This window comes from Nerophis ophidion, linkage group LG03 (assembly GCF_033978795.1).
Source record: "Nerophis ophidion isolate RoL-2023_Sa linkage group LG03, RoL_Noph_v1.0, whole genome shotgun sequence".
Lineage (NCBI taxonomy): Eukaryota > Metazoa > Chordata > Actinopteri > Syngnathiformes > Syngnathidae > Nerophis > Nerophis ophidion.
In genome coordinates, this window is record NC_084613.1 from 56,437,950 (window position 1) to 56,462,896 (window position 24,947).

The 24,947-nt window shown below is 43.3% G+C and overlaps 1 protein-coding gene and 1 long non-coding RNA gene across 4 annotated transcripts in view; one reads left to right on the plus strand and one right to left on the minus strand.

The window, feature by feature from the left end:
- LOC133549831 (uncharacterized) overlaps nt 1-7,545 on the plus strand; it is a 24,512-nt gene extending 16,967 nt beyond the window's left edge. The window contains exon 3 of the long non-coding RNA XR_009806185.1: nt 7,121-7,545. This is a non-coding gene — a long non-coding RNA (uncharacterized LOC133549831). The remainder of the gene's footprint in view (nt 1-7,120) is intronic.
- A 1,275-nt stretch (nt 7,546-8,820) lies between these two features.
- Nucleotides 8,821-24,947, minus strand: part of ccr6b (chemokine (C-C motif) receptor 6b) — a 33,802-nt gene continuing 17,675 nt past the window's right edge. For 2 of the 3 annotated variants that reach the window (XM_061895670.1, XM_061895669.1), the window contains one exon: nt 9,236-13,473. In XM_061895670.1, coding sequence (XP_061751654.1) covers nt 12,384-13,463 — 1,080 coding nt within the window. In that variant the 5' untranslated portion in view covers nt 13,464-13,473 and the 3' untranslated portion in view covers nt 9,236-12,383. Of the gene's footprint in view, nt 9,206-9,235; nt 13,474-24,947 lie in introns of those variants that run through there. The other variant, XR_009806188.1, reaches the window with a different exon arrangement.

The following is a 24,947-nucleotide window of genomic DNA, read 5'->3' on the forward strand; positions in this document are numbered from 1 at the left end:
ATCTCTATTACAATCCCCAAAGAGGGCACTTTAAGTTGATGATTACTTCTATGTGTGGAAGTCTTTATTTATGATTGAATCACTTGTTTATTTTTCAACAAGTTTTTAGTTATTTTTATATCCTTTTTTTCAAACAGTTCAAGAAAGACCACTACAAATGAGCAATATTTTGCACTGTTATACAATTTAATAAACCAGAAACTCATGACATAGTGCTGTATTTTACTTCTTTGTCTCTTTTTTTCAACCCAAAATGATTTGCTCTGATTAGGGGGTACTTGAATTTAAAACATGTTCACAGGGGGTACATCACTGAAAAAGGGTTGAGAACCACTGTGTTACTCGAATTAATCATATTTCGCTAAAAAACTTTCTACAGAAATTAAAGTTGCATGAGACGGGTTGATAAAAAAATTGGAGTTGTTCAATTTGCGTAATATCAAACTTTAAAAGTTAAAAAAGACAGAAATTAAAGTTTATTTGAGAGTTACAACAAGAAAATGGCACTGATTTAATGCAATGTATGGGGTGTGTGTGTTGTATTGCAATGTTTCTACCTTCCGATTAAAACTTTGTTTTCAGAACAGAAAGCAGCATTCAGTCAGTCCTCTGCAAACATCTGCATCATGTTTAGAGAGCATGTTGTGACCAAACCTCTCAAAGTTGCTGAGAAGGCAGAATGAATAATAACAGTACAAGGGTCAAAGCAGCTACTTTATTACCAAGTATACTTGAATACTTACTCAAATGTGACTCACTTTGACTGTGTCTGTCCTCCAAAGACAATTCTCCACCGTCTCCTAGTTGGTGGACATACTGCAACACTTCTGTAACGTGTGCAACTGCAAACATTTTCTGGAATGAGCCTGGGCCTCAAAAAGCTGTAAACCATAAATGAAAGTGTCCTTTACAAGGTGTCATTCTGTGAAGTTACATGCTGACATTCATATATCATATTACTCCTCATGCTGGGATGCATCACTGGAGAGTGCTGAAGAAAACTTTGCACACACAACCAGATCACTTAACTTATTGTTATTGCTCATCATCAAAGCAGTTCAAATATTTTTACTCGGCATGATCTCAGCTCATTGACTTTAAAGGAGATTAATATTTGCCGACTGAAACATGACAAGAGTAACCTCGCTATTTATATAATAATTATATATATATATATATATATATATATATATATATCCATCCATCCATCCATTTCCTACCGCTCTTTCCCTTTGGGGTCGCGGGGGGCGCTGGTGCCTATCTCAGCTACAATGGGGCGGAAGGCGGGGTACACCCTGGACAAGTCGCCGTCTCATCGCAGGGCCAACACAGATAGACAGACAACATTCACACTTACATTCACACACTAGGGCCAATTTAATGTTGCCAATCAACCTATCCCCAGGTGCATGTCTTTGGAGGTGGGAGGAAGCCGGAGTACCCGGAGGGAACCCACGCATTCACGGGGAGGACATGCAAACTCCACACAGAAAGATCCCGAGCCCGGGATTGAACCCTGACTACTCAGGACCTTCGTATTGTGAGGCAGACGCACTAACCCCTCTTCCACCGTGAAGCCCATATATATATATGTATGTATATATATATATATATATATATATATATATATATATATATATATATATATATACATATTTTTTTTTTTTTTTTTTTTTTTAATTTATGTATTTATATATATATATATATATATATTTTTTTTTTTCCAAGATGGCGCTGCTGTAGTGGCTGCTGTTGGCAGGACGTTTGTGCTCTTGTGTCATCCTTTTGTGTTTCCCTCTTGTTTTCATGTGTTACTATATTTTTTTGCCTTTTGGTCCGGGACCCTTTGAGACTATGGGACAAGGGGTGGCACTTTCGTGACCTCTGCGATGCTTTTTGTGGACTTCTGGATCTGCCACCCGGGAGACTTATGGCCATGGAGACCAGCTGCTGGTTGTTTGCCACACCGAAGTTGGTTTGGAGGGACTGGAGGAGATGCGGATGAGGGGACAGGGCTGCGGAGCTAGCAATGAGCGCCGGGACTGAGAGGCTTCGCAGTGTCTTGGCTGGGTGAAGAGTTGTCGGACACCTCAGTCTTCTTGGACACATCCTCGCTCATCCAGGCGGACTGGACACTGGCCGAGAGTTGGTTGGCGGCCGAGAGTGGAGTAGGCTCTCTTGGTTGCTTTGTTGGGTCTGCTCCTGTCTCTAGGCATACTCTCTCCACCCCAGCGGACGATGGCGTGGAACACCGCAGAGGCCACCACAGTGTATATGTTTATTTTACTTTTTATTCATAGCTAAATGTATGCTGGTTGTATTCTTTGATGTTTGATGTTTCCCACTTACACATTTTCTAGTAGTACCCGGAGGGAACCCACGCATTCCCTCCGGAGTACCCGGAAGGGAACCCACGCATTCATGGGGAGAACATGCAAACTCCACACAGAAAGATCCCGAGCCTGGGATTTAACCCAGGACTGCAGGACCTTTGTATTGTGAAGCAGACGCACTAACCCCTCTGCCACTGTGAAGCCCGGAATACAATGATTTGCAAATACTTTTCAACCCATATTCAATTTGAATGCACTACAAAGACAAGATATTTGATGTTCAAACTCATAAACTTTATTTTTAATTTTTTCAAATAATAATTAACTTAGAATTTCTTGGCTGCAACACGTGCCAAAGTAGTTGGGAAAGGGCATGTTCACCACTGTGTTACATCACCTTTTCTTATAACAACACTCAATAAACGTTTGGGAACTGAGGAAACTAATTGTTGAAGCTTTGAAAGTGGAATTCTTTCCCATTCTTGTTTTATGTAGAGCTTCAGTCGTTCAACAGTCCGGGGTCTCTGCTGTCGTTTTTTACGCTTCATAATGCGCCACACATTTTCGATGGGAGACAGGTCTGGACTGCAAGTGGGCCAGGAAAGTACCCGCACTCTTTTTGTACAAAGCCACACTGTTGTAACACTTGTCTTGCTGAAATAAGCAGGGGCGTTCATGATAACGTTGCTTGGATGACAACATATGTTGCTCCAAAACCTGTATGGACCTTTCAGCATTAATGGTGCCTTCACAGATGTGTAAGTTACCTATGCCTTGGGCACTAATGCACCCCCATACCATCACACATGCTGGCTTTTGAACTCTGCGCCTATAACAATCCGAATGGTTATTTTCCTCTGTTTCCAAATATAATTTGAAATGTGGACTCGTCAGACCACAGAACACCTTTCCACTTTGCATCAGTCCATCTTAGCTGAGCTTGGGCCCAGCCAAGCCAGCAGCGTTTCAGGATATTGTTGATAAATGGGTTTGGCTTTGAATAGTAGAGTTTTAACTTGCACTGACAGATGTAGCGACCAACTGTAGTTACTGACAGTGGTTTTATGAAGTGTTCCTGAGCCCATGTGGTAATATCCTTTACACACTGACGTCGGTTTTTGATGCAGTACTGCCTGAGGTGATGTCATAGGGGGCCGTTACTCTTCCACTTTGACGTCCTTAAGGACAATTGATGGATAGATGAACAAATGTACTATTTTAGAATGAAAAATTCAACAATGGACACCTGGGTCATGGACTGATTGATGGATGGATGGATGGATGAGCAAAATAATTTTTGGATGAAGGATGGATGGGTGGACAGTAAGTTTGACGTGTAGACAGATGTTTTAAGAATAGTAAACCATGTGACAGAAAGTTATTATTTTCATGGATGAAAGGGGATTCTTTATTGAATTGAATAATAGCCTTGTGCCACATAATTAACTATAATTAATCATCACTATCTTTTTCCCTCTGGTTAACTCAAAAGCCAACAAGTAATAGTGTTTGAGACAATATTGTGTTCCACAAAGTTCTAAATGTATGAAAGAAGAAGTATGTGCAAGGAGCAAATGACAACAACAAATGGTTCTACTTCAGAGCATATGTGCAGTTTGGGTGACGTAAAAAGACAAACCTTTCATAAAAGACAAAAAGCTAAAACTGCAAGCAAAACATGCAGCAAGGCAAGTAACCAATAAGGCTTACTGAGGACATCCAGTGGACGTAGGAGATATTACAGTAGTGATAAATGCATTGTCCATAAATGTGTGTGACTTTGGAATTTAAAAGAAGTTTGACTTTTTCCAGACGTCCACCAGATTGTAAAACTAGTGTAAAAACTCTTTGGTATAGCACCAGTAACCTTTGACCTCATTGAATACACAAAACATATCTACATAGCTAAGTTAATGAAACCAAGATTTGTGACCACAAGTAAAAGTCATCATTTGTTTGTACGCTGCAAATTATTTGCCACTTGCCAAGATTTCAAATGTTTTTTGTAGAAATGTCGTTAGTTTTAGGAGCTATTTACTTTTTTTTTACTAATCTTAATTTTAGCATGAATAATTATGTTGTCTATTCTAATATAAACATGTTAAAATTAGTATGGCGAACTTATTCACCATTATTATTTGTTTATTAACATGTAATTAGTAACATATTGGCTCTTAATTAGTCATTATTAAGTACTTATTAATGCCTTATTCTGCATGGCCTTATTATACAACCAGTAAGCCATTAACTAAGAGTCTTCCCTCAATAACCTTAGAATTGTTGCTAATTAGAAACCCTAACCGTAATCCTAACCCTTATATGTTCCCCTAGTGTCCAAATGACTCCAAATAAAGTCTTTGTTACTTAGAATATGTTCCCCATACTATAGTCCATCCATCCATTTACTACTGCGGGGGGGTGGCTGGTGCCTAACTCAGCTGCATTCAGGCGGAAGGCGGTTGTACACCCTGGACAAGTCGCCACCTCATCACAGGGCCAACACAGATAGACAGACAACATTCACACTCACATTCACACACTAGGGACCATTTAGTGTTGCCAATCAACCTATCCCCAGGTGCATGTCTTCGGAAGTGGGAGGAAGCCGGAGTACTCGGAGGGAACCCACTCAGTCACGGGGAAACATGCAAACTCCACACAGAAAGATTCCAATCCCGGGATTGAACCCAGGACAACTCAGGACCTTCGTATTGTGAGGCACATGCTCTAACCCCTCTCTCACCGTGCTTCCACATACTAAAGTGTTACCATTTATTTTTTCTCCACATAGAAAATCTTGTTCAAAGAATCCGCAACATCTCGAGGATGCTTACTTTAAAAACTGCTGGCTGCATATTGCTTGTTTTCAGAATAAAATACTTATTTCTATCTTTAAAGTCCTGCTAATGTGTAGATGTACACATCTTAATTTAGGATGTCTTACAAGTACAATGATCTGCCCATGCAACTAATTGATGTCATTAGTTTGTAGTATTTTTTCCTAAAAATCTAGTCTTTTTTATCTTAGCTCTTTTCTGCAGTGTATCTGTTTGTATTTGGCCCTCTTTCTGGTGATTGATAGCTTCAACTCCAATAATCTTACATTAACATTTATTCCTAAATTGAACTTCTTATTGTGACAAATACAAATGTTTGTTGAATCTCTTCATCCATCCATCCATCCATCCATTCATTTTCTACCGCTTATTCCCCTTCTGGAGCCTATCACAGCTACAATCGGGCGGAAGGTCGCGTACACCCTGGACATTGCAGGGCCAACAATCAAATCAAAAAATAAATCCTTGATTTTTTCACAGAAAGTTACAAATTACAAATGACAGATATTTTAAATTACGTTTTTCTCTCATGAAATGAAAAACTAGTAGATTGAAATGCTTACACTGCATCTTACTCTTAGCAAGATTCTAATTTGTATAATGTTGTTCTTTTTAGACCAGGTATAAATTGTACTTTTCATGGAATAATTTTTTAAGAATTAAATTAAAAGCTCCTCTTGGGAAGCAATACTTCTGTCTTGAATACAATCCATCTGTCAACAACAATGTAGCGTTGCACATTTTGCATGCAAATAAATAATGTCCAACAATGAGATCAATATAGTGCAGACTTCAAGCTTCTTCTGTAAATAAAAATGCTGCATTAAACATTGTATCCAAATAGGTCATGAAGTAAAACATTGAGAGGACCATAGTGAGGATTCCACCATAATAAGGTCATTTTTAGCCCATATTTTGTTGTTGTTGCGTCATGATCGCCTCGTAGAGAATTGTATTTCCCGCACTCGGCTGGAGGCTTCGCTATCGGATGCGGGATTAAGTTAGTTGTGCTGATGCCTTTTGGGAAAAAAATATGCATCGTGCAGTCATTTGTTCCATGCCTGTTGCCGCAAAACCAAACTGCTGACAACACTTTTCTTTTCTTTGGAACAAACATCTCACGCTCGTTAGCGTTAGCACTGACCATGGTTTTGTATGTGTGCCACTAAGGAATCAAGGGGGCGGCGCTTATTCTTAAAAATCGTATGCAAGAAAAAACTTGAATATATTAATAAAATCCATATATCGCCCAGACCTAAAATCAGTATTGCTAACACATAGGGGTGTCCCAATACAACTGTTTTACTTCAATACTGTCATGATCCGTGGTCCGGATCATGTTTTGTGTTTTTACTGTTAGTTTTTTACCCCTTTAGTTTCTTTTTGTGCATCTCTGAGTTTGTTTTAGTTGCCATGGTTGCTCATTATGTTCACCTGTCTCTGATCAGTGTTAGCCCGCTCACCTGCGGCCTGAGCACTCCTCATACTGCGATGAGGGGTCGACTTGTCCAGGGTGTACTCCGACTACAGCCTGAATGCAGCTGAAATAGGCTCCAGCGACCCCAAAAAGGGACAAGCGGTAGAAAATGGCTGGATGCATATTGGAGCCTTGAATAATGGCCTATATAAATAGTATTAGGATTCCATAGTAGCACAAATCATACATACTTTTATTAATTGTGTAGTGAGGAATGTTACAAAAGATTTTTACAAGTGAAGTTAGTCAAACACTAACCTATTTACTAATAACCATCTGTAATGGACCTCCGCTGTCGTAAGTTAGTTGAAGTGCAGTGGCATTTGTGTTCAGCGACACCTAGTGGCCACAATTCAATAAGCTAAGCTCATGATAAGTTGAATGAAGCCGACACGTTTGTTACTAGATATTTTCTATTACAATACTGCCTCAGATGCTTTGTCCATTCATTTCCTGCTGCTTGTCCCGTTCAGGGTCGCGGGGGGTCGCCGGAGCCTAGCTGCATTCGGACGGAAGGCAGAGTACACTCTGGACAAGTCGCCACCTCATCGCAGGGCCAACACAGATAGACATACAACATTCACACTCACATTCACACACTAGGACCAATTTAGTGTTGCCAATCAACTTATCCCCAGGTGCATGTCTTTGGAAGTGGGAGGAAGCCGGAGTACCCGGAGGGAACCCATGCAGTCACGAGGAGAACATGCAAACTCCACACAAAAAGACCCTGAGCCCGGGATTGGACCCAGGACAACTCAGGACCTTCGTATTGTGAGGCACATGCACTAACCCCTGTTCCATCGTGCTGCCCCAGATATTTTGTAAATGTGAGTAATACGTAACTATAGTTATTTGTTATATTGACATTTGTTGTGTTTGGACTGCAATTAATCAAATAAAGGACATTTATGAATGTCTAGCTTGTGTGCTATTGTGTGCTTTGCTGTTGTGTCGTTGCTGTCTCCTCGTAGCCAAAATAAGCCGATATCATCCGCAACTTGTGTTTTGCTGATATTGGACAAATAGCCCATATGGATATCTAAATAGGCCACGCCGATGATAGTGTAGGTATATTTTTTGGTTAAAACATTTTTATTTTGAGAGAGTGACAAAAACATACTTGCCAACCCTCCCGGATTTTCCGGGAGACTCCTGAAATTCAGCGCCTCTCCCGAAGACCTCCCGGGAAAGATTTTCTCCGGAAATTCAGGCGGAGCTGGAGGCCACGCCCCGTCCAGCTACATGCGGACCTGAGTGAGGACAGCCTGTTTTCACGTCCGTTTTCCCACAATATAAACCGCGTGTCTGCCCAATGACGTTGTAACTGTAGAATGATCGAGGGCCAGTTCTTGGTTTCTTATGTGGGTTTATTGTTAGGCAGTTTCATTAACGTCCTCCCAGCGCAGTAACAACACACAACAACAGCAGTCACGTTTTCGTCTACCGTACAGTAGTTCATCTGCCGTAAACAGCAATGTTGTGACACTCTTAAACAGGACAATACTGCCATATACTGTACATGCACCACAACACCTCCAGGTGACTTCAAGCTTTTACTAATACCCTCCTCCATTCACATCCTGTCTCCCCAGATTGTAAATAACCTAATGTAAAATAATCAAATGTATTTCTAAAGTATATACTTGTTCTTATGCTATCTGAACTAACTTTGTTCACTGTTCGCTCTACATATTTTACTAAGTAAGACCTACACTGTTTCAATGTCCATTTCTCTGTTGATGCAATTGTTGATGACTGAAGTACTGATATCAACCAAAGCTCCTCATCCCACCCCCCGGATTGTAAATAATGTAAATAATTCAATGTATATACTATGATGATTAACTTGTGTGATGACTGTATGATGCTAATAGTATATATTTATACCATGAATTGATTAACGTGGACCCCGACTGGAACAAGTTGAAAAACATATTCGGGTGTTACCATTTAGTGGTCAATTGTACGGAATACGTACTGTCCTGTGCAATCTACTAATAAAAGTTTCAATCAATCAATCAATCATGCATATGTGACAATAACATCTACGGCTTTTAGAGACTGCAGTGCATAACTGCGCACACAACAGCTGTAAATATACTCCTCCCCTCTTAACCGCGCCCCCAACCACGCCCCTACCCCCACCCCCCACCTCCCGAAATTGGAGGTCTCAAGGTTGGCAAGTATGGACAAAAAGCACATTTAACAAGACGTAACATTTGATGATGCTAATGCATGATATACTTTGTGTTACGTACAGCGGGGGAAGGAAACGACAGGTTTATTAAACCTGATTATATGTCGGGGTGTGAATGCTACTCGATGTGAATGGTGCAAGACGATGTGAAGAATTAACAATGTTAATGTTACCAGAGGTTGTTGTCTGTGCGTGTCGGATGAATCCTTTGACAGTCCAGGGGGGCAAGGCAAGAAGACAGTCCGTGGGCAAGCGAGAGGTCGGGGTCTGGTGAGAGGCAACGAGGATCGAGGGAAGCAGTCGAAAGTCCGTTGGGTAGTCGAGGCACACTGCTCGATCACGGGATACAGAGGTAATACTGCAAGGAACACATAGGACATAAAACACGGGCAGAGGGAAAGCACAGAGAGAGCAAGTACGAGGAGGGAAACCAGAGACTGGATGTTTACTACAAGAGTGAACTACGTTCCAGAACTGGATCTTCGGGTCCGCTGGACTTTATGCCGTCTGCCCTTATCAGAATTAGTTGTGCTGATTGCTGATTGCCCTCAGCCGTGCAGGCGCGTGGCCGGGATGCAGGAAGAGCGAGCAGGCGCTTGTCCCGGCGCACTTCTAGCAGAGCTGCCGGCTACGCTTGCAGCAGATGACATGCCGGATTGAGCATGCGCCATGACACTTTGTTTAATCACAAAACTGCTTAGTATTTGGTTCGGGATTGCGTTTTTTTAAATAATAAAGAATGTTTAATGCAATTACAACAATACAAGCTACAATTCAATAAGGACATTAATACAAATCAAATATGAAAAAGGAAGAAAAGTATAAAAAACAAGCAAAGAGAGAACTTATACAATACATACAGTGCATCCAAAGTGTATTCACAGCGATTCACTTTTTCCACTTATGTTATGTCTTATTCCAAAATACCACAATACCTCATTATTACAACATAAAAAAGTTTTTTTCATATATTTTGCAAATGTATTAATAAAAAAATAATTACATGTTGATGCACCTTCAACAGCAAATAAAGCCTCAAGTCTTTTTGAATATGATGCCATAAGCTTGGCACACCTATCTTTGGGCAGTCTCCTTTGGGCAGTCTCCTCTTTGCAGCACCTCTTAAGCTCCATCAGGTTGGATGGGAAACGTTGGTTTTCATCCAGCATGTCTCTGTACATTGCTGCATTCATCTCACGCATGCATTGACCTGATCACAGACTGTCTAACAACCAACGCCGCCTTTCAGGTAATCATCCACAATTAAGGTGAATAATCTGCGTTCATTCATGATGAGTGCTGTAATATTTTGAGATGAATCACATGAGTTAACTTGAACAGCACTAATATTTTTATACAGGTGCAGCATGTTGCCTTCACTGACATTTGTACTGTAGGGTACGACATAGATAGTATACATTTGCCCAACGATAGCACTTTTAATACTATCATTATATCGTGATGATGCATGTTGATGACACATTCTAGCTGTGTCCTGCAAATTTGACACTGAAAAGCGAACAAACACGTCCTCAATGTACTGTAGGGTCCTTGCGGCTAATTTCAATCAATCCATGTTTACTTATATAGCCCTAAATGACGAGTGTCTCAAAGGGCTACACAAGTCATAACAACATCCTCAGCTTAGCCCAGATTTCCCTCAACACGGTGAAGCTGCTTCTAATTCAGGAATCCTCGCCTCCATGGCGACAAAAAAACTAAGTCAATATGTAACTACTAACCACAAACTAGAGCTCTTGAATGTAAACAGAGGTGGGTGATTCAAATATCAACAGTAACAATACAAAGTATAGTATCAGGTCAGGTATCAGGTCGATACTGGTGGTTAGATTGCTCTAAGGGGAAAAAAAACAGGTTATTTAAATCTTTGAATTAGGAGCTTTTTTTACTTGTTTTGATATGATTATATTATCAGTTATACAGCAAATAATACAAAACCCAAAACCAGTGAAGTGGCACGTTCTGTAAATCGTAAATAAAAACAGAATACAATGATTTGCAAATCCTGTTCGATGTATATTCAATTGAATAGATTGCAAAGACAAGATGTTTAATATTCAAAATGGAAAACATTGGTATTTTTTGCAAATATTAGCTCATTCGGAACTTGGTGCCTGCAACATGTTTCAAAAAAGCTGGCACAAGTGGCAGAAAAGACTGAGAAAGTTGAGGAATGCTCATCAAACACTTATTTGTAACATCCCACAGGTGAACAAGCTAATTGGGAACAGGTGGGTGCCATAATTGGGTATAAAAGCTGCTTCCATGAAATGCTCAGTCATTCACAAACAAGGATGGAGCAAGGGTCACTACTTTGTGAACAAATGCATGAGCAAATCGTCAAACAGTTTAAGAACAACATTTCTCAATGAGCTATTGCAAGAAATTTAGGGATTTCACCATCTACGGTCCGTAATATCATCAAAAGGTACAGAGAATCTGGAGAAATCACTGCACGTAAGCGGTGATATTACAGACCTTCGATCCCTTGGGTTGTACAGCATCAAAAAGCGACATCAGTGTGTAAAGGATATCACCACATGGGCTCAGGAACACTTCAGAAAACCACTGTCAGTAACCACAGTTCTTCGCTACATCTGTAAGTGCACGTTAAAACTCTACTATGCAAAGCGAAAGCCTTTTTATTTTTTTTATTTTATGTTTTATTTTTTTTATTAATTTTATTTATTTATTTTTTCTCACCAACACCCCACCTTCCTCTCCCCCCCATCCACTGTTTACTTCTTTCTCACCTTTTTTGTATGGGGCGCCGGAAGTTGGCAGACCCGTCAACGATCCTGTTCTGTCTCCCTGTAATGTTTGCCTGATCTTAAATGGGATTGTGCTGACAATTTCAATAATTAAGTAATTATTTTTCTGATTCTGATTTATCAACAACATCCAGAAACCCCGCCTGCTTCGCTTAGTTGCCCAAGGCATGGGTAACTCACACATCTGTGAAGGCACCATTAATGCTGAAAGGTACATACAGCTTTTGGAGCAACATTTGTTGCCATCCAAGCAACTTTCGAATTTCTGTATAGCTTCCAATATTGGTCTCCTCAGTTCCCAAACGTTTAATGAGTGTTGTTAAAAGGAAAGGCCATGTAACACTGTGGTAAAAATTTCCCTGTTCCAACTTTTTTGCAATGTGTTGCTGCCATTAAATTCTAAGTTAGTTGTTCTTTGCAAGAAAAAAAATAAGTTTCTCAGTTCAATCATTAAATATCTTGTCTTCGCTGTGTGTTCAATTGAATATAAGTTGAAAAGGATTTACAAATCATGGTACTCTGTTCTTATTATTTACAAATTACACAAAGTGCCAACTTCACCGGTTTTAGGGTTTTGTATATGGTGATATGGTGTGTGTCTTTACCGCAGGAGGCTGCAAAAATATGTTGATATACTGTAAATTTTAGGTCATATCGCGCATTCCTTTTGTACAATACGTACACACATTTAGCTGCACTTTCACTACCACGACAATACTTTCCGTATTTTTTCCAACGGAGTAATTATGCAGTAAAGGATGAGAAGTTGTTGGATCCTTCTGAAGACTTAAAGCCCGGTACAGACACAGATATAGACATGCCATGCGAAGGACGGGCCGAGTAAGTGCATTTTTTACCAAAGCACCACAAGTCCTTAAATATTTGCCTGAAGTGGGTCCTAAACTTGGAGCCAGTGAAGGCGTAGAGGATGGGATTAAGACAGCAATGCAGGTAGGCGACACCTTTGGACACGGCCAGAACTTGGAGTTTTAGCTTTTCTCCTTCACAGCTTCTCTCTTTAAAGAGAGAGAGCGTGTGGTCGAGCAAGGCCACGTTGTACGGCAGGTGGCACGCAACGAAGACAACAATCACCACCACAACCACTCGGATGGCCTTGTGCCTCTGGCTGCTCTGCTCTCGGATCAACGTGAGCGTGATGCAGGAGTAACACAGCATCATCACCACGAGGGGCAGCACGAAGCCGATGGCCATTTGCAGGCTGGGAATGAGCACTTTGATGAGCTTGGCTTTGCTATCTGCACTGAAAGACAGCTGACACACCACGTCCTCGGTCCCCGGGCCGTCTTCTTCCACGCGCTTGGTGTAAATGACCGTGGGCACGGTTAACGCCGCGGCGCAAACCCACATGGCGAAGCAGATGACGCGGCTGTAGATCAAAGAGCCGGAGCGGGCGCCGAAAAAGCGCCTGGCTTGCACGATGGCGATGTAACGATCGCCGCTGATGCACGCCAGCAGGAGCATCCCGCTGTACAGGTTGATGCTGTATGCTGACCTCAGCACCTTGCAGGCCACAGCGCCCATCGGCCAACTGTGCTGCTCGTTGTATATGATGAAAGGCAAGGCCAGCACGAAGGTCAGGTCGGCCACGGCCACATTGACCAGGTAAACATCCGTCATGGTCTTGATTTTCTTGTAGAATATGTACGTAACCACCACCAGGATGTTGCCCACCAGGCCCAAGGCGCAGATGAGGGAGTGCAGGTAAGTTTGAGTGAGGACGTTTGCAGGGTTTAGATCCAAGTGGCAAGGACTGAAATCTTCACTGCCGTAATAATAGTCATCGTCTGAAATCTCTGCAGACATTTTGTCAACGCTGTAGAAGAAACAAAATTTTAATAGCAGACATCGAAAGAAACATAACTCACAAAAATACATATATGTTCGCCTTTGAGAAATGTTATGTATCTGGACATATTTGGATTTGAGTTAAATACCCTCTCAGAATATACTGTTTAAAACGTCACAATGGTGAGGTACAGTTTAGTTAGGTCATTATATAGTAGCCTTCTAACTATACTCCATTTATATATTGTAATTATATATATATATATATATATATATATGTATATATAACTTAGTTTTGTGATGGTGCTCTTAATTCAAAACACTCAAATCAACGTTGCCTTCACACTCATTTCTACCTTTCCATTGTTGGAAAAACAAAGTTATGTTGATCTGTAGCTATAAGCTAATGCTGGCAAGTAAGACTCGGGCCGGTATTCCTAAAGATTTTGAGAACCTTCTCCGAGAGCTCCAGATTTAACCCAAAAATTCCAAACAAGGAATCTTAGCTTAGGAGTGATTCCAGAACATTCTCAAGAAGATTCTGAGCAAGGAATGTACAGACACTCCAATCTTAGTGAGGTGTGGTGGACCCCTTTCCTAGGTATCTCAATAAAAAAACATATACTTTTGGTGATAATGGGCAAAGGATGGACCCTCAAATTGATAAACTTAATCATAGAATATAATCTCATGAAGACTGTAAATAATATTTCACACAAAAGAAAATCTCCTCTCTGAGCTGCAACCTTATCGTGGTAGAGGAGTTTGCGTGTCCCAATGATCCTAGGAGCTATGTTGTCCGGGGGCATAAAGCCCCCTGGTAGGGTCTCCCAAGGCAAACAGGTTCTAGGTGAGGGATCAGACAAAGAGCAGCTCGAAGACCTTTATGAAGAAGAAACATCATGGACCCAGATTTCCCTCGCCCGGACGCGGGTCACCGGGGCCCCCCTCTGGAGCCAGGCCCGGAGGTGGGGCACGATGGCGAGCGCCTGGTGGCCGGGCCTGTTGCCATGGGGCCCGGCCGGGCACAGCCCGAAGAGGCAACGTGGGTCACCCCTCCAATGGGCTCACCACCCATAGCAGGGGCCATAGAGGTCGGGTGCATTGTGAGCTGGGCGACAGCCGAAGGCAGGGCACTTGGCGGTCCGATCCTCGGCTACAGAAGCTAGCTCTTGGGACGTGGAACGTCACGTCACTGGGGGGGAAAGAGCCTGAGCTAGTGCGCGAAGTCGAGAAATTCCGGCTGGATATAGTCGGACTCACTTCGACGCACAGCAAGGGCTCTGGAACCACTTCTCTCGAGAGGGGTTGGACCCTCTTCCACTCTGGCGTTGGCGGCAGTGAGAGGCGACGGGCTGGGGTGGCAATTCTTGTTTCCCCCCGGCTCAAAGCCTGTACGTTGGAGTTCAACCCGGTGGACGAAAGGGTAGCCTCCCTCCGCCTTCGGGTGGGGGGGCGGGTCCTGACTGTTGTTTGTGCTTATGCACCAAACAGCAGTTCAGAGTACCCACCCTTTTTGGGAACGCTCGAGGGAGTACTGGAAAGTGCTCCCCCGGGTGATTCCCTTGTCCTACTGGGAGACTTCAACGCTCACGTTGGCAACGACAGTGAAACCTGGAGAGGCGTGATTGGGAAGAATGGCCGCCCGGATCTGAACCCGAGTGGTGTTTTGTTATTGGACTTTTGTGCTCGTCACAGTTTGTCCATAAAAAACACCATTTTCAAACATAAGGGTGTCCATATGTGCACTTGGCACCAGGACACCCTAGGCCGCAGTTCCATGATCGACTTTGTAGTTGTGTCATCGGATTTGCGGCCTCATGTTATGGACACTCGGGTGAAGAGAGGGGCGGGGCTTTCCACCGATCACCACCTGGTGGTGAGTTGGCTGCGATGGTGGGGGAGGATGCCGGACAGACCTGGGAGGCCCAAACGCATTGTGAGGGTCTGCTGGGAACGTCTGGCAGAGTCTCCTGTCAGACAAAGTTTCAATTCCCACCTCCGGAAGAACTTTGAACATGTCACGAGGGAGGTGCTGGACATTGAGTCCGAGTGGACCATGTTCCGCACCTCTATTGTCGAGGCGGCAGATCGGAGCTGTGGCCGCAAGGTAGTTGGTGCCTGTCGGGGCGGCAATCCTAAAACCCCTTGGTGGACACCAGCGGTGAGGGATGCCGTCAAGCTGAAGAAGGAGTCCTATCGGGTCCTTTTGGCTCATAGGACTCCGGAGGCAGTGGACAGGTACCGACAGGCCAAGCGGTGTGCACCTTCAGCGGTCGCGGAGGCAAAAACTCGGACATGGGAAGAGTTCGGGGAAGCCATGGAAAACGACTTCCGGACGGCTTCGAAGCGATTCTGGACCACCGTCCGCCGCCTCAGGAAGGGGAAGCAGTGCACTATCAACACCGTGTATGGTGCGGATGGTGTTCTGCTGACCTCGACTGCGGATGTTGTGGATAGGTGGAAGGAATACTTCGAAGACCTCCTCAATCCCACCAACACGTCTTCCTATGAGGAAGCAGTGCCTGGGGAATCTGTGGTGGACTCTCCTATTTCTGGGGCTGAGGTCGCTGAGGTAGTTAAAAAGCTCCTCGGTGGCAAGGACCCAGGGGTGGACGAGACCCGCCCGGAGTTCCTTAAGGCTCTGGATGCTGTGGGGCTGTCTTGGTTGACAAGACTTTGCAGCATCGCGTGGACATCGGGGGCGGTACCTCTGGATTGGCAGACCTGGGTGGTGGTTCCTCTCTTTAAGAAGGGGGACCGGAGGGTGTGTTCCAACTATCGTGGGATCACACTCCTCAGCCTTCCCGGTAAGGTTTATTCAGGTGTACTGGAGAGGAGGCTACGTCGGATAGTCGAACCTCGGATTCAGGAGGAACAGTGTGGTTTTCGTCCTGGTCGTGGAACTGTGGACCAGCTCTATACTCTCGGCAGGGTTCTTGAGGGTGCATGGGAGTTTGCCCAACCAGTCTACATGTGCTTTGTGGACTTGGAGAAGGCATTCGACCGTGTCCCTCGGGAAGTCCTGTGGGGAGTGCTCAGAGAGTATGGGGTATCGGACTGTCTTATTGTGGCGGTCCGTTCCCTGTACGATCAGTGCCAGAGCTTGGTCCGCATTGCCGGCAGTAAGTCAAACACATTTCCAGTGAGGGTTGGACTCCGCCAAGGCTGTCCTTTGTCACCGATTCTGTTCATAACTTTTATGGACAGAATTTCTAGGCGCAGTCAAGGCGTTGAGGGGTTCCGGTTTGGTAACCGCAGGATTAGGTCTCTGCTTTTTGCAGATGATGTGGTCCTGATGGCTTCATCTGACCGGGATCTTCAGCTCTCGCTGGATCGGTTCGCAGCCGAGTGTGAAGCGACCGGAATGAGAATCAGCACCTCCAAGTCCGAGTCCATGGTTCTCGCCCGGAAAAGGGTGGAGTGCCATCTCCGGGTTGGGGAGGAGACCCTTCCCCAAGTGGAGGAGTTCAAGTACCTAGGAGTCTTGTTCACGAGTGAGGGAAGAGTGGATCGTGAGATCGACAGGCGGATCGGTGCGGCGTCTTCAGTAATGCGGACGTTGTACCGATCCGTTGTGGTGAAGAAGGAGCTGAGCCGGAAGGCAAAGCTCTCAATTTACCGGTCGATCTACGTTCCCATCCTCACCTATGGTCATGAGCTTTGGGTCATGACCGAAAGGATAAGATCACGGGTACAAGCGGCCGAAATGAGTTTCCTCCGCCGTGTGGCGGGGCTCTCCCTTAGAGATAGGGTGAGAAGCTCTGCCATCCGGGAGGAACTCAAAGTAAAGCCGCTGCTCCTTCACATCGAGAGGAGCCAGATGAGGTGGTTCGGGCATCTGGTCAGGATGCCACCCGAACGCCTCCCTAGGGAGGTGTTTAGGGCACGTCCAACCGGTAGGAGGCCACGGGGAAGACCCAGGACACGTTGGGAAGACTATGTCTCCCGGCTGGCCTGGGAACGCCTCGGGATCCCCCGGGAAGAGCTAGACGAAGTGGCTGGGGAGAGGGAAGTCTGGGTTTCCCTGCTTAGGCTGTTGCCCCCGCGACCCGACCTCGGATAAGCGGAAGATGATGGATGGATGATGGACAAAAGAAAATACCGTATTTCCTTGAATTGCTGCAGGGCATATAGTATGCACCTGCATTGAATTACTGCCGGGTCAAACTCGCTTCCCAAAATAATTGGCGCATGCTTAGTATTACCGCCTGGTCAAACTCATGACGTCACGAGTGACACTTCCCCTGTCATCATTTTCAAAATGGAGGAGGCTGATTTCAATACCGGTAATTTGAAATCGCATAAAGGGAAGAAGATAAAGAGCTATTCAGTAGGATTTAAGGTCCAAGCTTACATCACACTCAAATTTTTACTGCATACCTTTGCTAAGGTATGCAGTAAAAAGGTTTTAAAATAATTAGCGCATGCTTACTTTTACCGCTTGCCTTTGGTAAGAGCAGGAGTGAGAAGAGGTTTTAAATTAATTAGCGCCCCAGCGGCAATTGAAGGAAATACGGTATCTGTTAAATGGAGGTTCACTGTGATATTTGTTAAAGCAACTAATGGGGGGGATTCTTGTCACTTAGAGCATAACAATTACTCGAGAGACATCTAATCTCAAAACAGTGTTGAACAAATATATATATTTATAACATATATATGTACGTTAGGTCAAGAAAAAACACAGAAACTATATCATCCCGACAAGCCTGCTTTGCAGGGAAGTCTGCGAAACAGGCATGTCGGGATGATATAGCCTCTGTGTTTTTTCCAACCTAACGTATATCCAGATCTACATTTCCTTGTCTGCCTTCCAGACACCTTTGTCATGAAACACATTTTTACTTGCTCTTCACCTGCTATCTGCTATGGCAGTGGTTCTCAACCTTTTTTCAGTGATGTACCCCCTGTGAACATTGTTTTAATTCAAGTACCCCCTAATCAGAGCAAAGCATTTTTGGTTGAAAAAAAGAGATAAAGAAGTAAAATACAGCACTATGACATCAGTTTATGATTTATTAAATTGTATACCAGTGCAAAATATTGCTCATTTGTAGTGGTCTTTCTTGAACTATTTGGAAAAAAAAAGATATAAAAATAAATAAAAACTTGTTGAAAAATAAACAAGTGATTCAATCATAAATAAAGATTTCTACGCAAAGACGTAATCATCAACTTAAAGTGCCCTCTTTGGGGATTGTAATAGAAATCCATGTGGATTCATCAACTTAATTCTAAACATTTCTTCACAAAAAAAGAAATCTTTAACATCAGTATTTTTGGAACATGTCCACAAAGAATCTAGCTGTCAACACTGAATATTGCATTATTGTATTTCTTTTCACAGTTTATGAATTTACGTTCATATTTTGTTGAAGTATTATTCAATAAATATATTTATAAAGGATTTTTGAATTGTTGCTATTTTTGGAATATTTAAAAAAAAAATCTCACGTACCCCTTGGCATACCTTTAAGTACCCCCAGGGGTACGTGTACCCCCATTTGAGAACCACTGTGATAGATAGCAAGCGGCTGCTAGACTTTTGACAAGAACAAGAAAGTTTGATCATATTACGCCTATACTGGCTCACCTGCACTGGCTTCCTGTGCACTTAAGATGTGACTTTAAGGTTTTACTACTTACGTATAAAATACTACACGGTCTAGCTCCGTCCTATCTTGTACATTGTATTGTCCCGTATGTCCCGGCAAGAAATCTGCGTGATTCCCAGAGCCCAAAAAAAGTCTGCAGGCTTTAGAGAGTTTTTTATTTGGGCTCCTGTACTGTGGAATGCCCTCCCGGTAACAGTTAGTACCTCAGTAGAAGCATTTAAGTCCCATCTTAAAACTAATTTGTAGCCAGTCTTTAATTAGATCCCCTTTTTAGACCAGTTGATCTGCCGTTTATTTTATTTTCTTATCTGCCCCCCTCTCTCTCGTGGAGGGGGGGCTCAGGTTCGGTGACCACGGATGAAGCGCCGGCTGTCCAAAGTCGGGACCTGTGGTGGACTGCTCGTTTGTGCATCAGTTGGGGACATCTCTGCGCTGCTGACCTGTCCCCGCTCGAGATGGTCTCCTGTTGGCCCCACTATGGGCTGGATTCTCACTATAATGTTAGATCTACTATGGACTGGACTCTCACAATATTATTCTGGATCCACTCGACATCCATTGCACCGGTCGCCCTAGTGAGGGGGTCCACATATATGCGGTCCTTTCCAAGGATTCTCACTGTCCCATTGGGTTGAGTTTTTCCTTGCCCTGATATGGGATCTGAACCAAGGATGTTGTTGTGGCTTGTGCAGCAATTTGAGACATTTGTGATTTAGGGCTATATAAATAAGCATTGATTGATTGATTGATCTCTGCATCCTGGGGTTGGAGACGAAAATGACCTATTCAGTACATACACAGCATCATAAACAATTGGAGGATGCCCAGTCGAATACATTCTTGTCGTCTACCACCATGCCGTTTTAGTAATGTGTGCTTTCAGTTTGCAGAGGTGAAGAGCCGATATGCATCTTACCGAGAATTATTTTGAGGATTTTGTTATCTTTGTTAATTACCATATTTTTCGGACTATAAGTTGCAGTTTTTTTCATAGTTTGGCCGGGGGTGCGACTTATACTCAGGAGCGACTTATATTTGAAATTATTAGCACATTACCGTAAAAAATCAAATATTATTATTTTGTTAATTCCCGTAAGAGACTAGACGAATAAGATTTCATGAGATTTAGCGATTAGGAGTGACAGATTGTTTGGTAAACATATAGCATGTTCTTTATGTTATAGTTATTTGAATGACTCTTACCTTAATATGTTACGTTAACATACCAGGCACCTTCTCAGTTGGTTATTTATGTGTCATATAACGTACACTTATTCAGCCTGTTGGTCACTATTCTTTATTTATTCTAAATTGCCTTTCAAATGTCTATTCTTGGTGTTGGGTTTTATCAAATAAATTTCCCCCAAAAATGCGACTTATACCCCAGTGCGACATGTATATGTTTTTTTCCTTCTCTATTATGCATTTTCGGCATATACTCCGAAAAATACGGTACATGAAATGTCATCGTCATAGTCTCAGCCAACGTTCCCTCTGAGGTACGCGCCTGTGCAATTGCACACTGCTCACACGTCCTCTGCACACACCAAATCTAGGCCGCGCACAAAATCGAATAAAAAGATAAACGCATTACAGTGTGCACGTCTGCCGTCCCTCACATGTGCGCCATTGAATGCTCAAGGAGTTTTGGCGTTTGCTCACACATGAAAAATTGGAGGGAAAATTGGTCACAGCTCAGTTCCTCACTACTTTTCATAAACATATTGTTAAATACAATACCATATATCATAAAATAATCCAATGGGTCATAATGTACACCACAATGGTGTAAGGGAGAACAGGGTTGGTTGTCACTTGGCTCATTTTTGCATTTTGTGCCAAGATGCATTGAGTTCTGTATTTGTCAACTTGTTGCAAATTTAGTTCTGCCTTCTTGCCTTTTTGAAACATTGTGACAGTCACGCCGGCGATGGGGTTGTGTGGTTTGGGTTGCCACCGCGTTTCACAGTTCAGGGTAGTTTTTACAAATCAGGCTGATGACGAATGCGGTATGGTTTACTAGATTTCTGCACTGATACCATGTAAATAAACAGACAATAGTAGGTCACAGTTATTTCACTAAAAAGTAAGTAACTGAAATACAAGGGAATCATTTCAAAACATTTTTTTAAAAAGTGTACCAAATTGTATATAAACATTCAGGCTGTTGTCCGCAATGTCCAACAGTCAGGTCACAAAGTCGTCCTCTCACTAAATGATGAATTAACAAGGGTCAGGCGATTCCTTTTGGTCAATTTCAGCTATACAGTAAATAACAATATATAAATAATAAATGTCAGGGTTTATCTCACGCCTACAACACAAACATATTTGCTTTTGTATTAGCTTGTTAGCATTAGCATTCTGTACACTCAGGTTGAGGCTAATAACTACACAAATGGAGTGTCACTGACTACTTTTACAACATGTAATAAAGTAAATAATTAATATTTTATTTTATTTACCTTTGTTCCACTCGTGTGCTGCCTCCTTTTCCCCCACATTTATCTAACAAAGTCAGAGTAGTAAGCAGCGGAGGTCGTCTTTTCGAGCCCGGCTTCATACTCCTCTGTAAATACATTTGAAAGGGTCTGTCCACTTCTCGTAGCTTTGTGTAACGAAATGAAGATTGTAAAAACAAATAAACAACTAAATTGTTTAGTTGTTTATTTAAGATGTGACTTTACAGCTGACTGAAAACACTCCAAGGTAGTTCCAACGATTAGCGTTCTTCAGCACAAAGATGCCCCACAAAAGTTCCTGCATTTCAAAAGTTCCTTTTTTTCTTTTTTCTCTCCGTTGTCAAGTTTGTTGTAATAGAAATACTCAAGAAATAGGAAACAAACAAGTTGCTGTGTATATTTCCAAGGCGGTCGTGTGTTGGAAAAATATGTTTTAGGAACTCCCCCATCTGTTTTGATTGATGGATTAAACTTTTATTAGTAGATTGCACAGTACAGTATATATTCCGTACAATTAACCACTAAATGGTAACACCCGGATAAGTTTTTCAACTTGTTTAAGTCGGTGTCCACGTTAATCAATTCATGGTGTTCAACCAATCAGTGATTGACAGCACAGCCTGCCCCTGAAAAGTGTCTGGGTAGGTTGGAAAAGTCCCACCACGCTAGGAGGAACTCCGAAATGTTCCTGAAGAACTATATCTACCCGGGTAGTTTTTAGTGGAAACACAGGGTGGACTTTATTGACCCGGGTAAGTGGGAAAGTTCCTGAAAAAGTTACTATGGTGGAAACGGGCTTAATATTTCACTAGTCATCCAGTAACCCCAAAGTTTAGGAGTTCTTAATAATTTTAGAGTCACTGACCCCCTTTTTGTAATCTTGTGACCCTCCCATGAAACATGGGTTTACCAAATCTTGCATGCAATGAAATTAATCTGTTGAAACTTAAAGGCCTATTGAAATGAGATTTTCTTATTTAAACGGGGATAGCAGATTCATTCTATGTGTCATACTTGATCATTTCGCGATATTGCCATATTTTTGCTGAAAGGATTTAGTAGAGAACATCGACGATAAAGTTCGCAACTTTTGGTCGCTAATAAAAAAGCCTTCCCTGTACCGAAATTAGCAGACAATGTGCGCGTGACGTCACCGGTGTGAGGGCTCCTCACATCTGAACATTGTTTATAATGTGAGCCACCAGCAGTAAGAGCAATTCGGACCGAGAAAGCAACAATTTCCCCATTAATTTGAGCGAGGATGAAAGATTCGTGGATGAGGAAAGTTAGAGTAAAGCACTAAAAAAAAAAAAAAAAATGTGACGGCTCTAGGCGGCGGCAGTGGGTGCGTTTCAGATGTGATTAGACACATTTTCTAGGATAATTATGGAAAATCCCTTATCTGCTTATTGTGTTATTTAGTGAGATTATAAAGTCATACCTGAAAGTCGGATGGCTGCGGTGAACGGCAGGGTCTCTGAGAGAAGCCGAGGAGCCAAGATCACAGCTGCCTTTTTGAGCTGCAGGATGAGGTCGCGTAATCCACTCAAGTCTCTGGTAAGAGCCGACTCACAATTTTCCCATCCAAAAACTTGCTGGTTGACGTAGAGAAACATGTTCGCTTGACCGCTCTGCGTTAAAGCTTCACAACAAACAAAGAAACACCGGCTGTGTTTCGCTGCTATAGGCAGCTGCAATCCACCGCTTTCCACCAACAACATTCTTATTTGACGTCTCCATTATTAATTGAACAAATTGCAAAAGATTCAGCAACACAAATGTCCAAAATACTGTGTAATTGCGGCGATGAAAAGAGACGACTTTTAGCCGTAAGTGGTGCTGGGTTAATATGTCCAATCCAACCAATAACGTCACAAACAAGCATTATCATACGCGTCATCATTAAAATTTTAATTTAGTGAACTAAACCGGCAGTATTGGCGTGTGTTGCAATGTTGATATTTCATCATTGATATAAAAACTCTCAGACTGCGTGGTCGGTAGTAGTGGGTTTCAGTAGGCCTTTAACTACATTGATTCGTTTATTTCTGGGGGGAATTTCACTTCAGTTAATCATAACCACAATGATGTAGACTTTCAGGGACACAACAACACGCCTAAGGCTATGTCTACACTAAGCAGGATAACCCCTTAAACGAATAATTATTTAGCCTAAGCCCCTTTCAGCCACACCAACCCACAGTTTAAGGTTCCCCTCCCTGAATTATTTTGTATGGACTCATTGATCGTTTACAAACCGAGTTCAGAGAGGAAGTGACGACGGAAAGACCACGCCCCACACAGGAAGTGACGTCAGAAATAACGCGCCACAGCCAGCTTCATAACAAAGATGGAGGCCGATCATCCAGACATGCCTGTGTTTCTCTATCTTGTACATGTACAGGCGCTTTTGGAAATCACAATTCCATACCTTAAGAGAAGGCAACGGGCGATTGCAGCTATTTGGGATACTACACATCTCGGACAGCAAGAGAACTTTCGGATGTCCGGGTCAGCTGGGATTTTACTTAGCGAAAAATGTTGTCCCTTTCCTCCCGTGGATGTGATACAATATCGCCTTATGGCCCGTGTGGTCATCGAGTGTGCGCACATGGACATCAACCAGACTGACCTTCCATCCATCCATCCATCCATCATCTTCCGCTTATCCGAGGTCGGGTCGCGGGGGCAGCAGCCTAAGCAGGGAAGCCCAGACTTCCCTATCTCCAGCCACTTCGTCTAGCTCTTCCCGGGGGATCCCGAGGCGTTCCCAGGCCAGCCGGGAGACATAGTCTTTCCAACGTGTCCTGGGTCTTCCCCGTGGCCTCCTACCAGCTGGACATGCCCTAAACACCTCCCTAGGGAGGCGTTCGGGTGGCATCCTGACCAGATGCCCGAACCACCTCATCTGGCTCCTCTCGATGTGGAGGAGCAGCGGCTTTACGTTGAGCTCCTCCCGGATGGCAGAGCTTCTCACCCTATCTCTAAGGGAGAGCCCCGCCACCCGGCGGCGGAAACTCATTTCGGCCGCTTGTACCCGTGATCTTATCCTTTCGGTCATGACCCAAAGCTCATGACCATAGGTGAGGATGGGAACGTAGATCGACCGGTAAATTGAGAGCTTTGCCTTCCGGCTCAGCTCCTTCTTCACCACAACGGATCGATACAACGTCCGCATTACTGAAGACGCCGCACCGATCCGCCTGTCGATCTCACGATCCACTCTTCCCCCACTCGTGAACAAGACTCCTAGGTACTTGAACTCCTCCACTTGGGGCAGGGTCTCCTCCCCAACCCGGAGATGGCACTCCACCCTTTTCCGGGCGAGAACCATGGACTCGGACTTGGAGGTGCTGATTCTCATTCCGGTCGCTTCACACTCGGCTGCGAACCGATCCAGTGAGAGCTGAAGATCCCGGCCA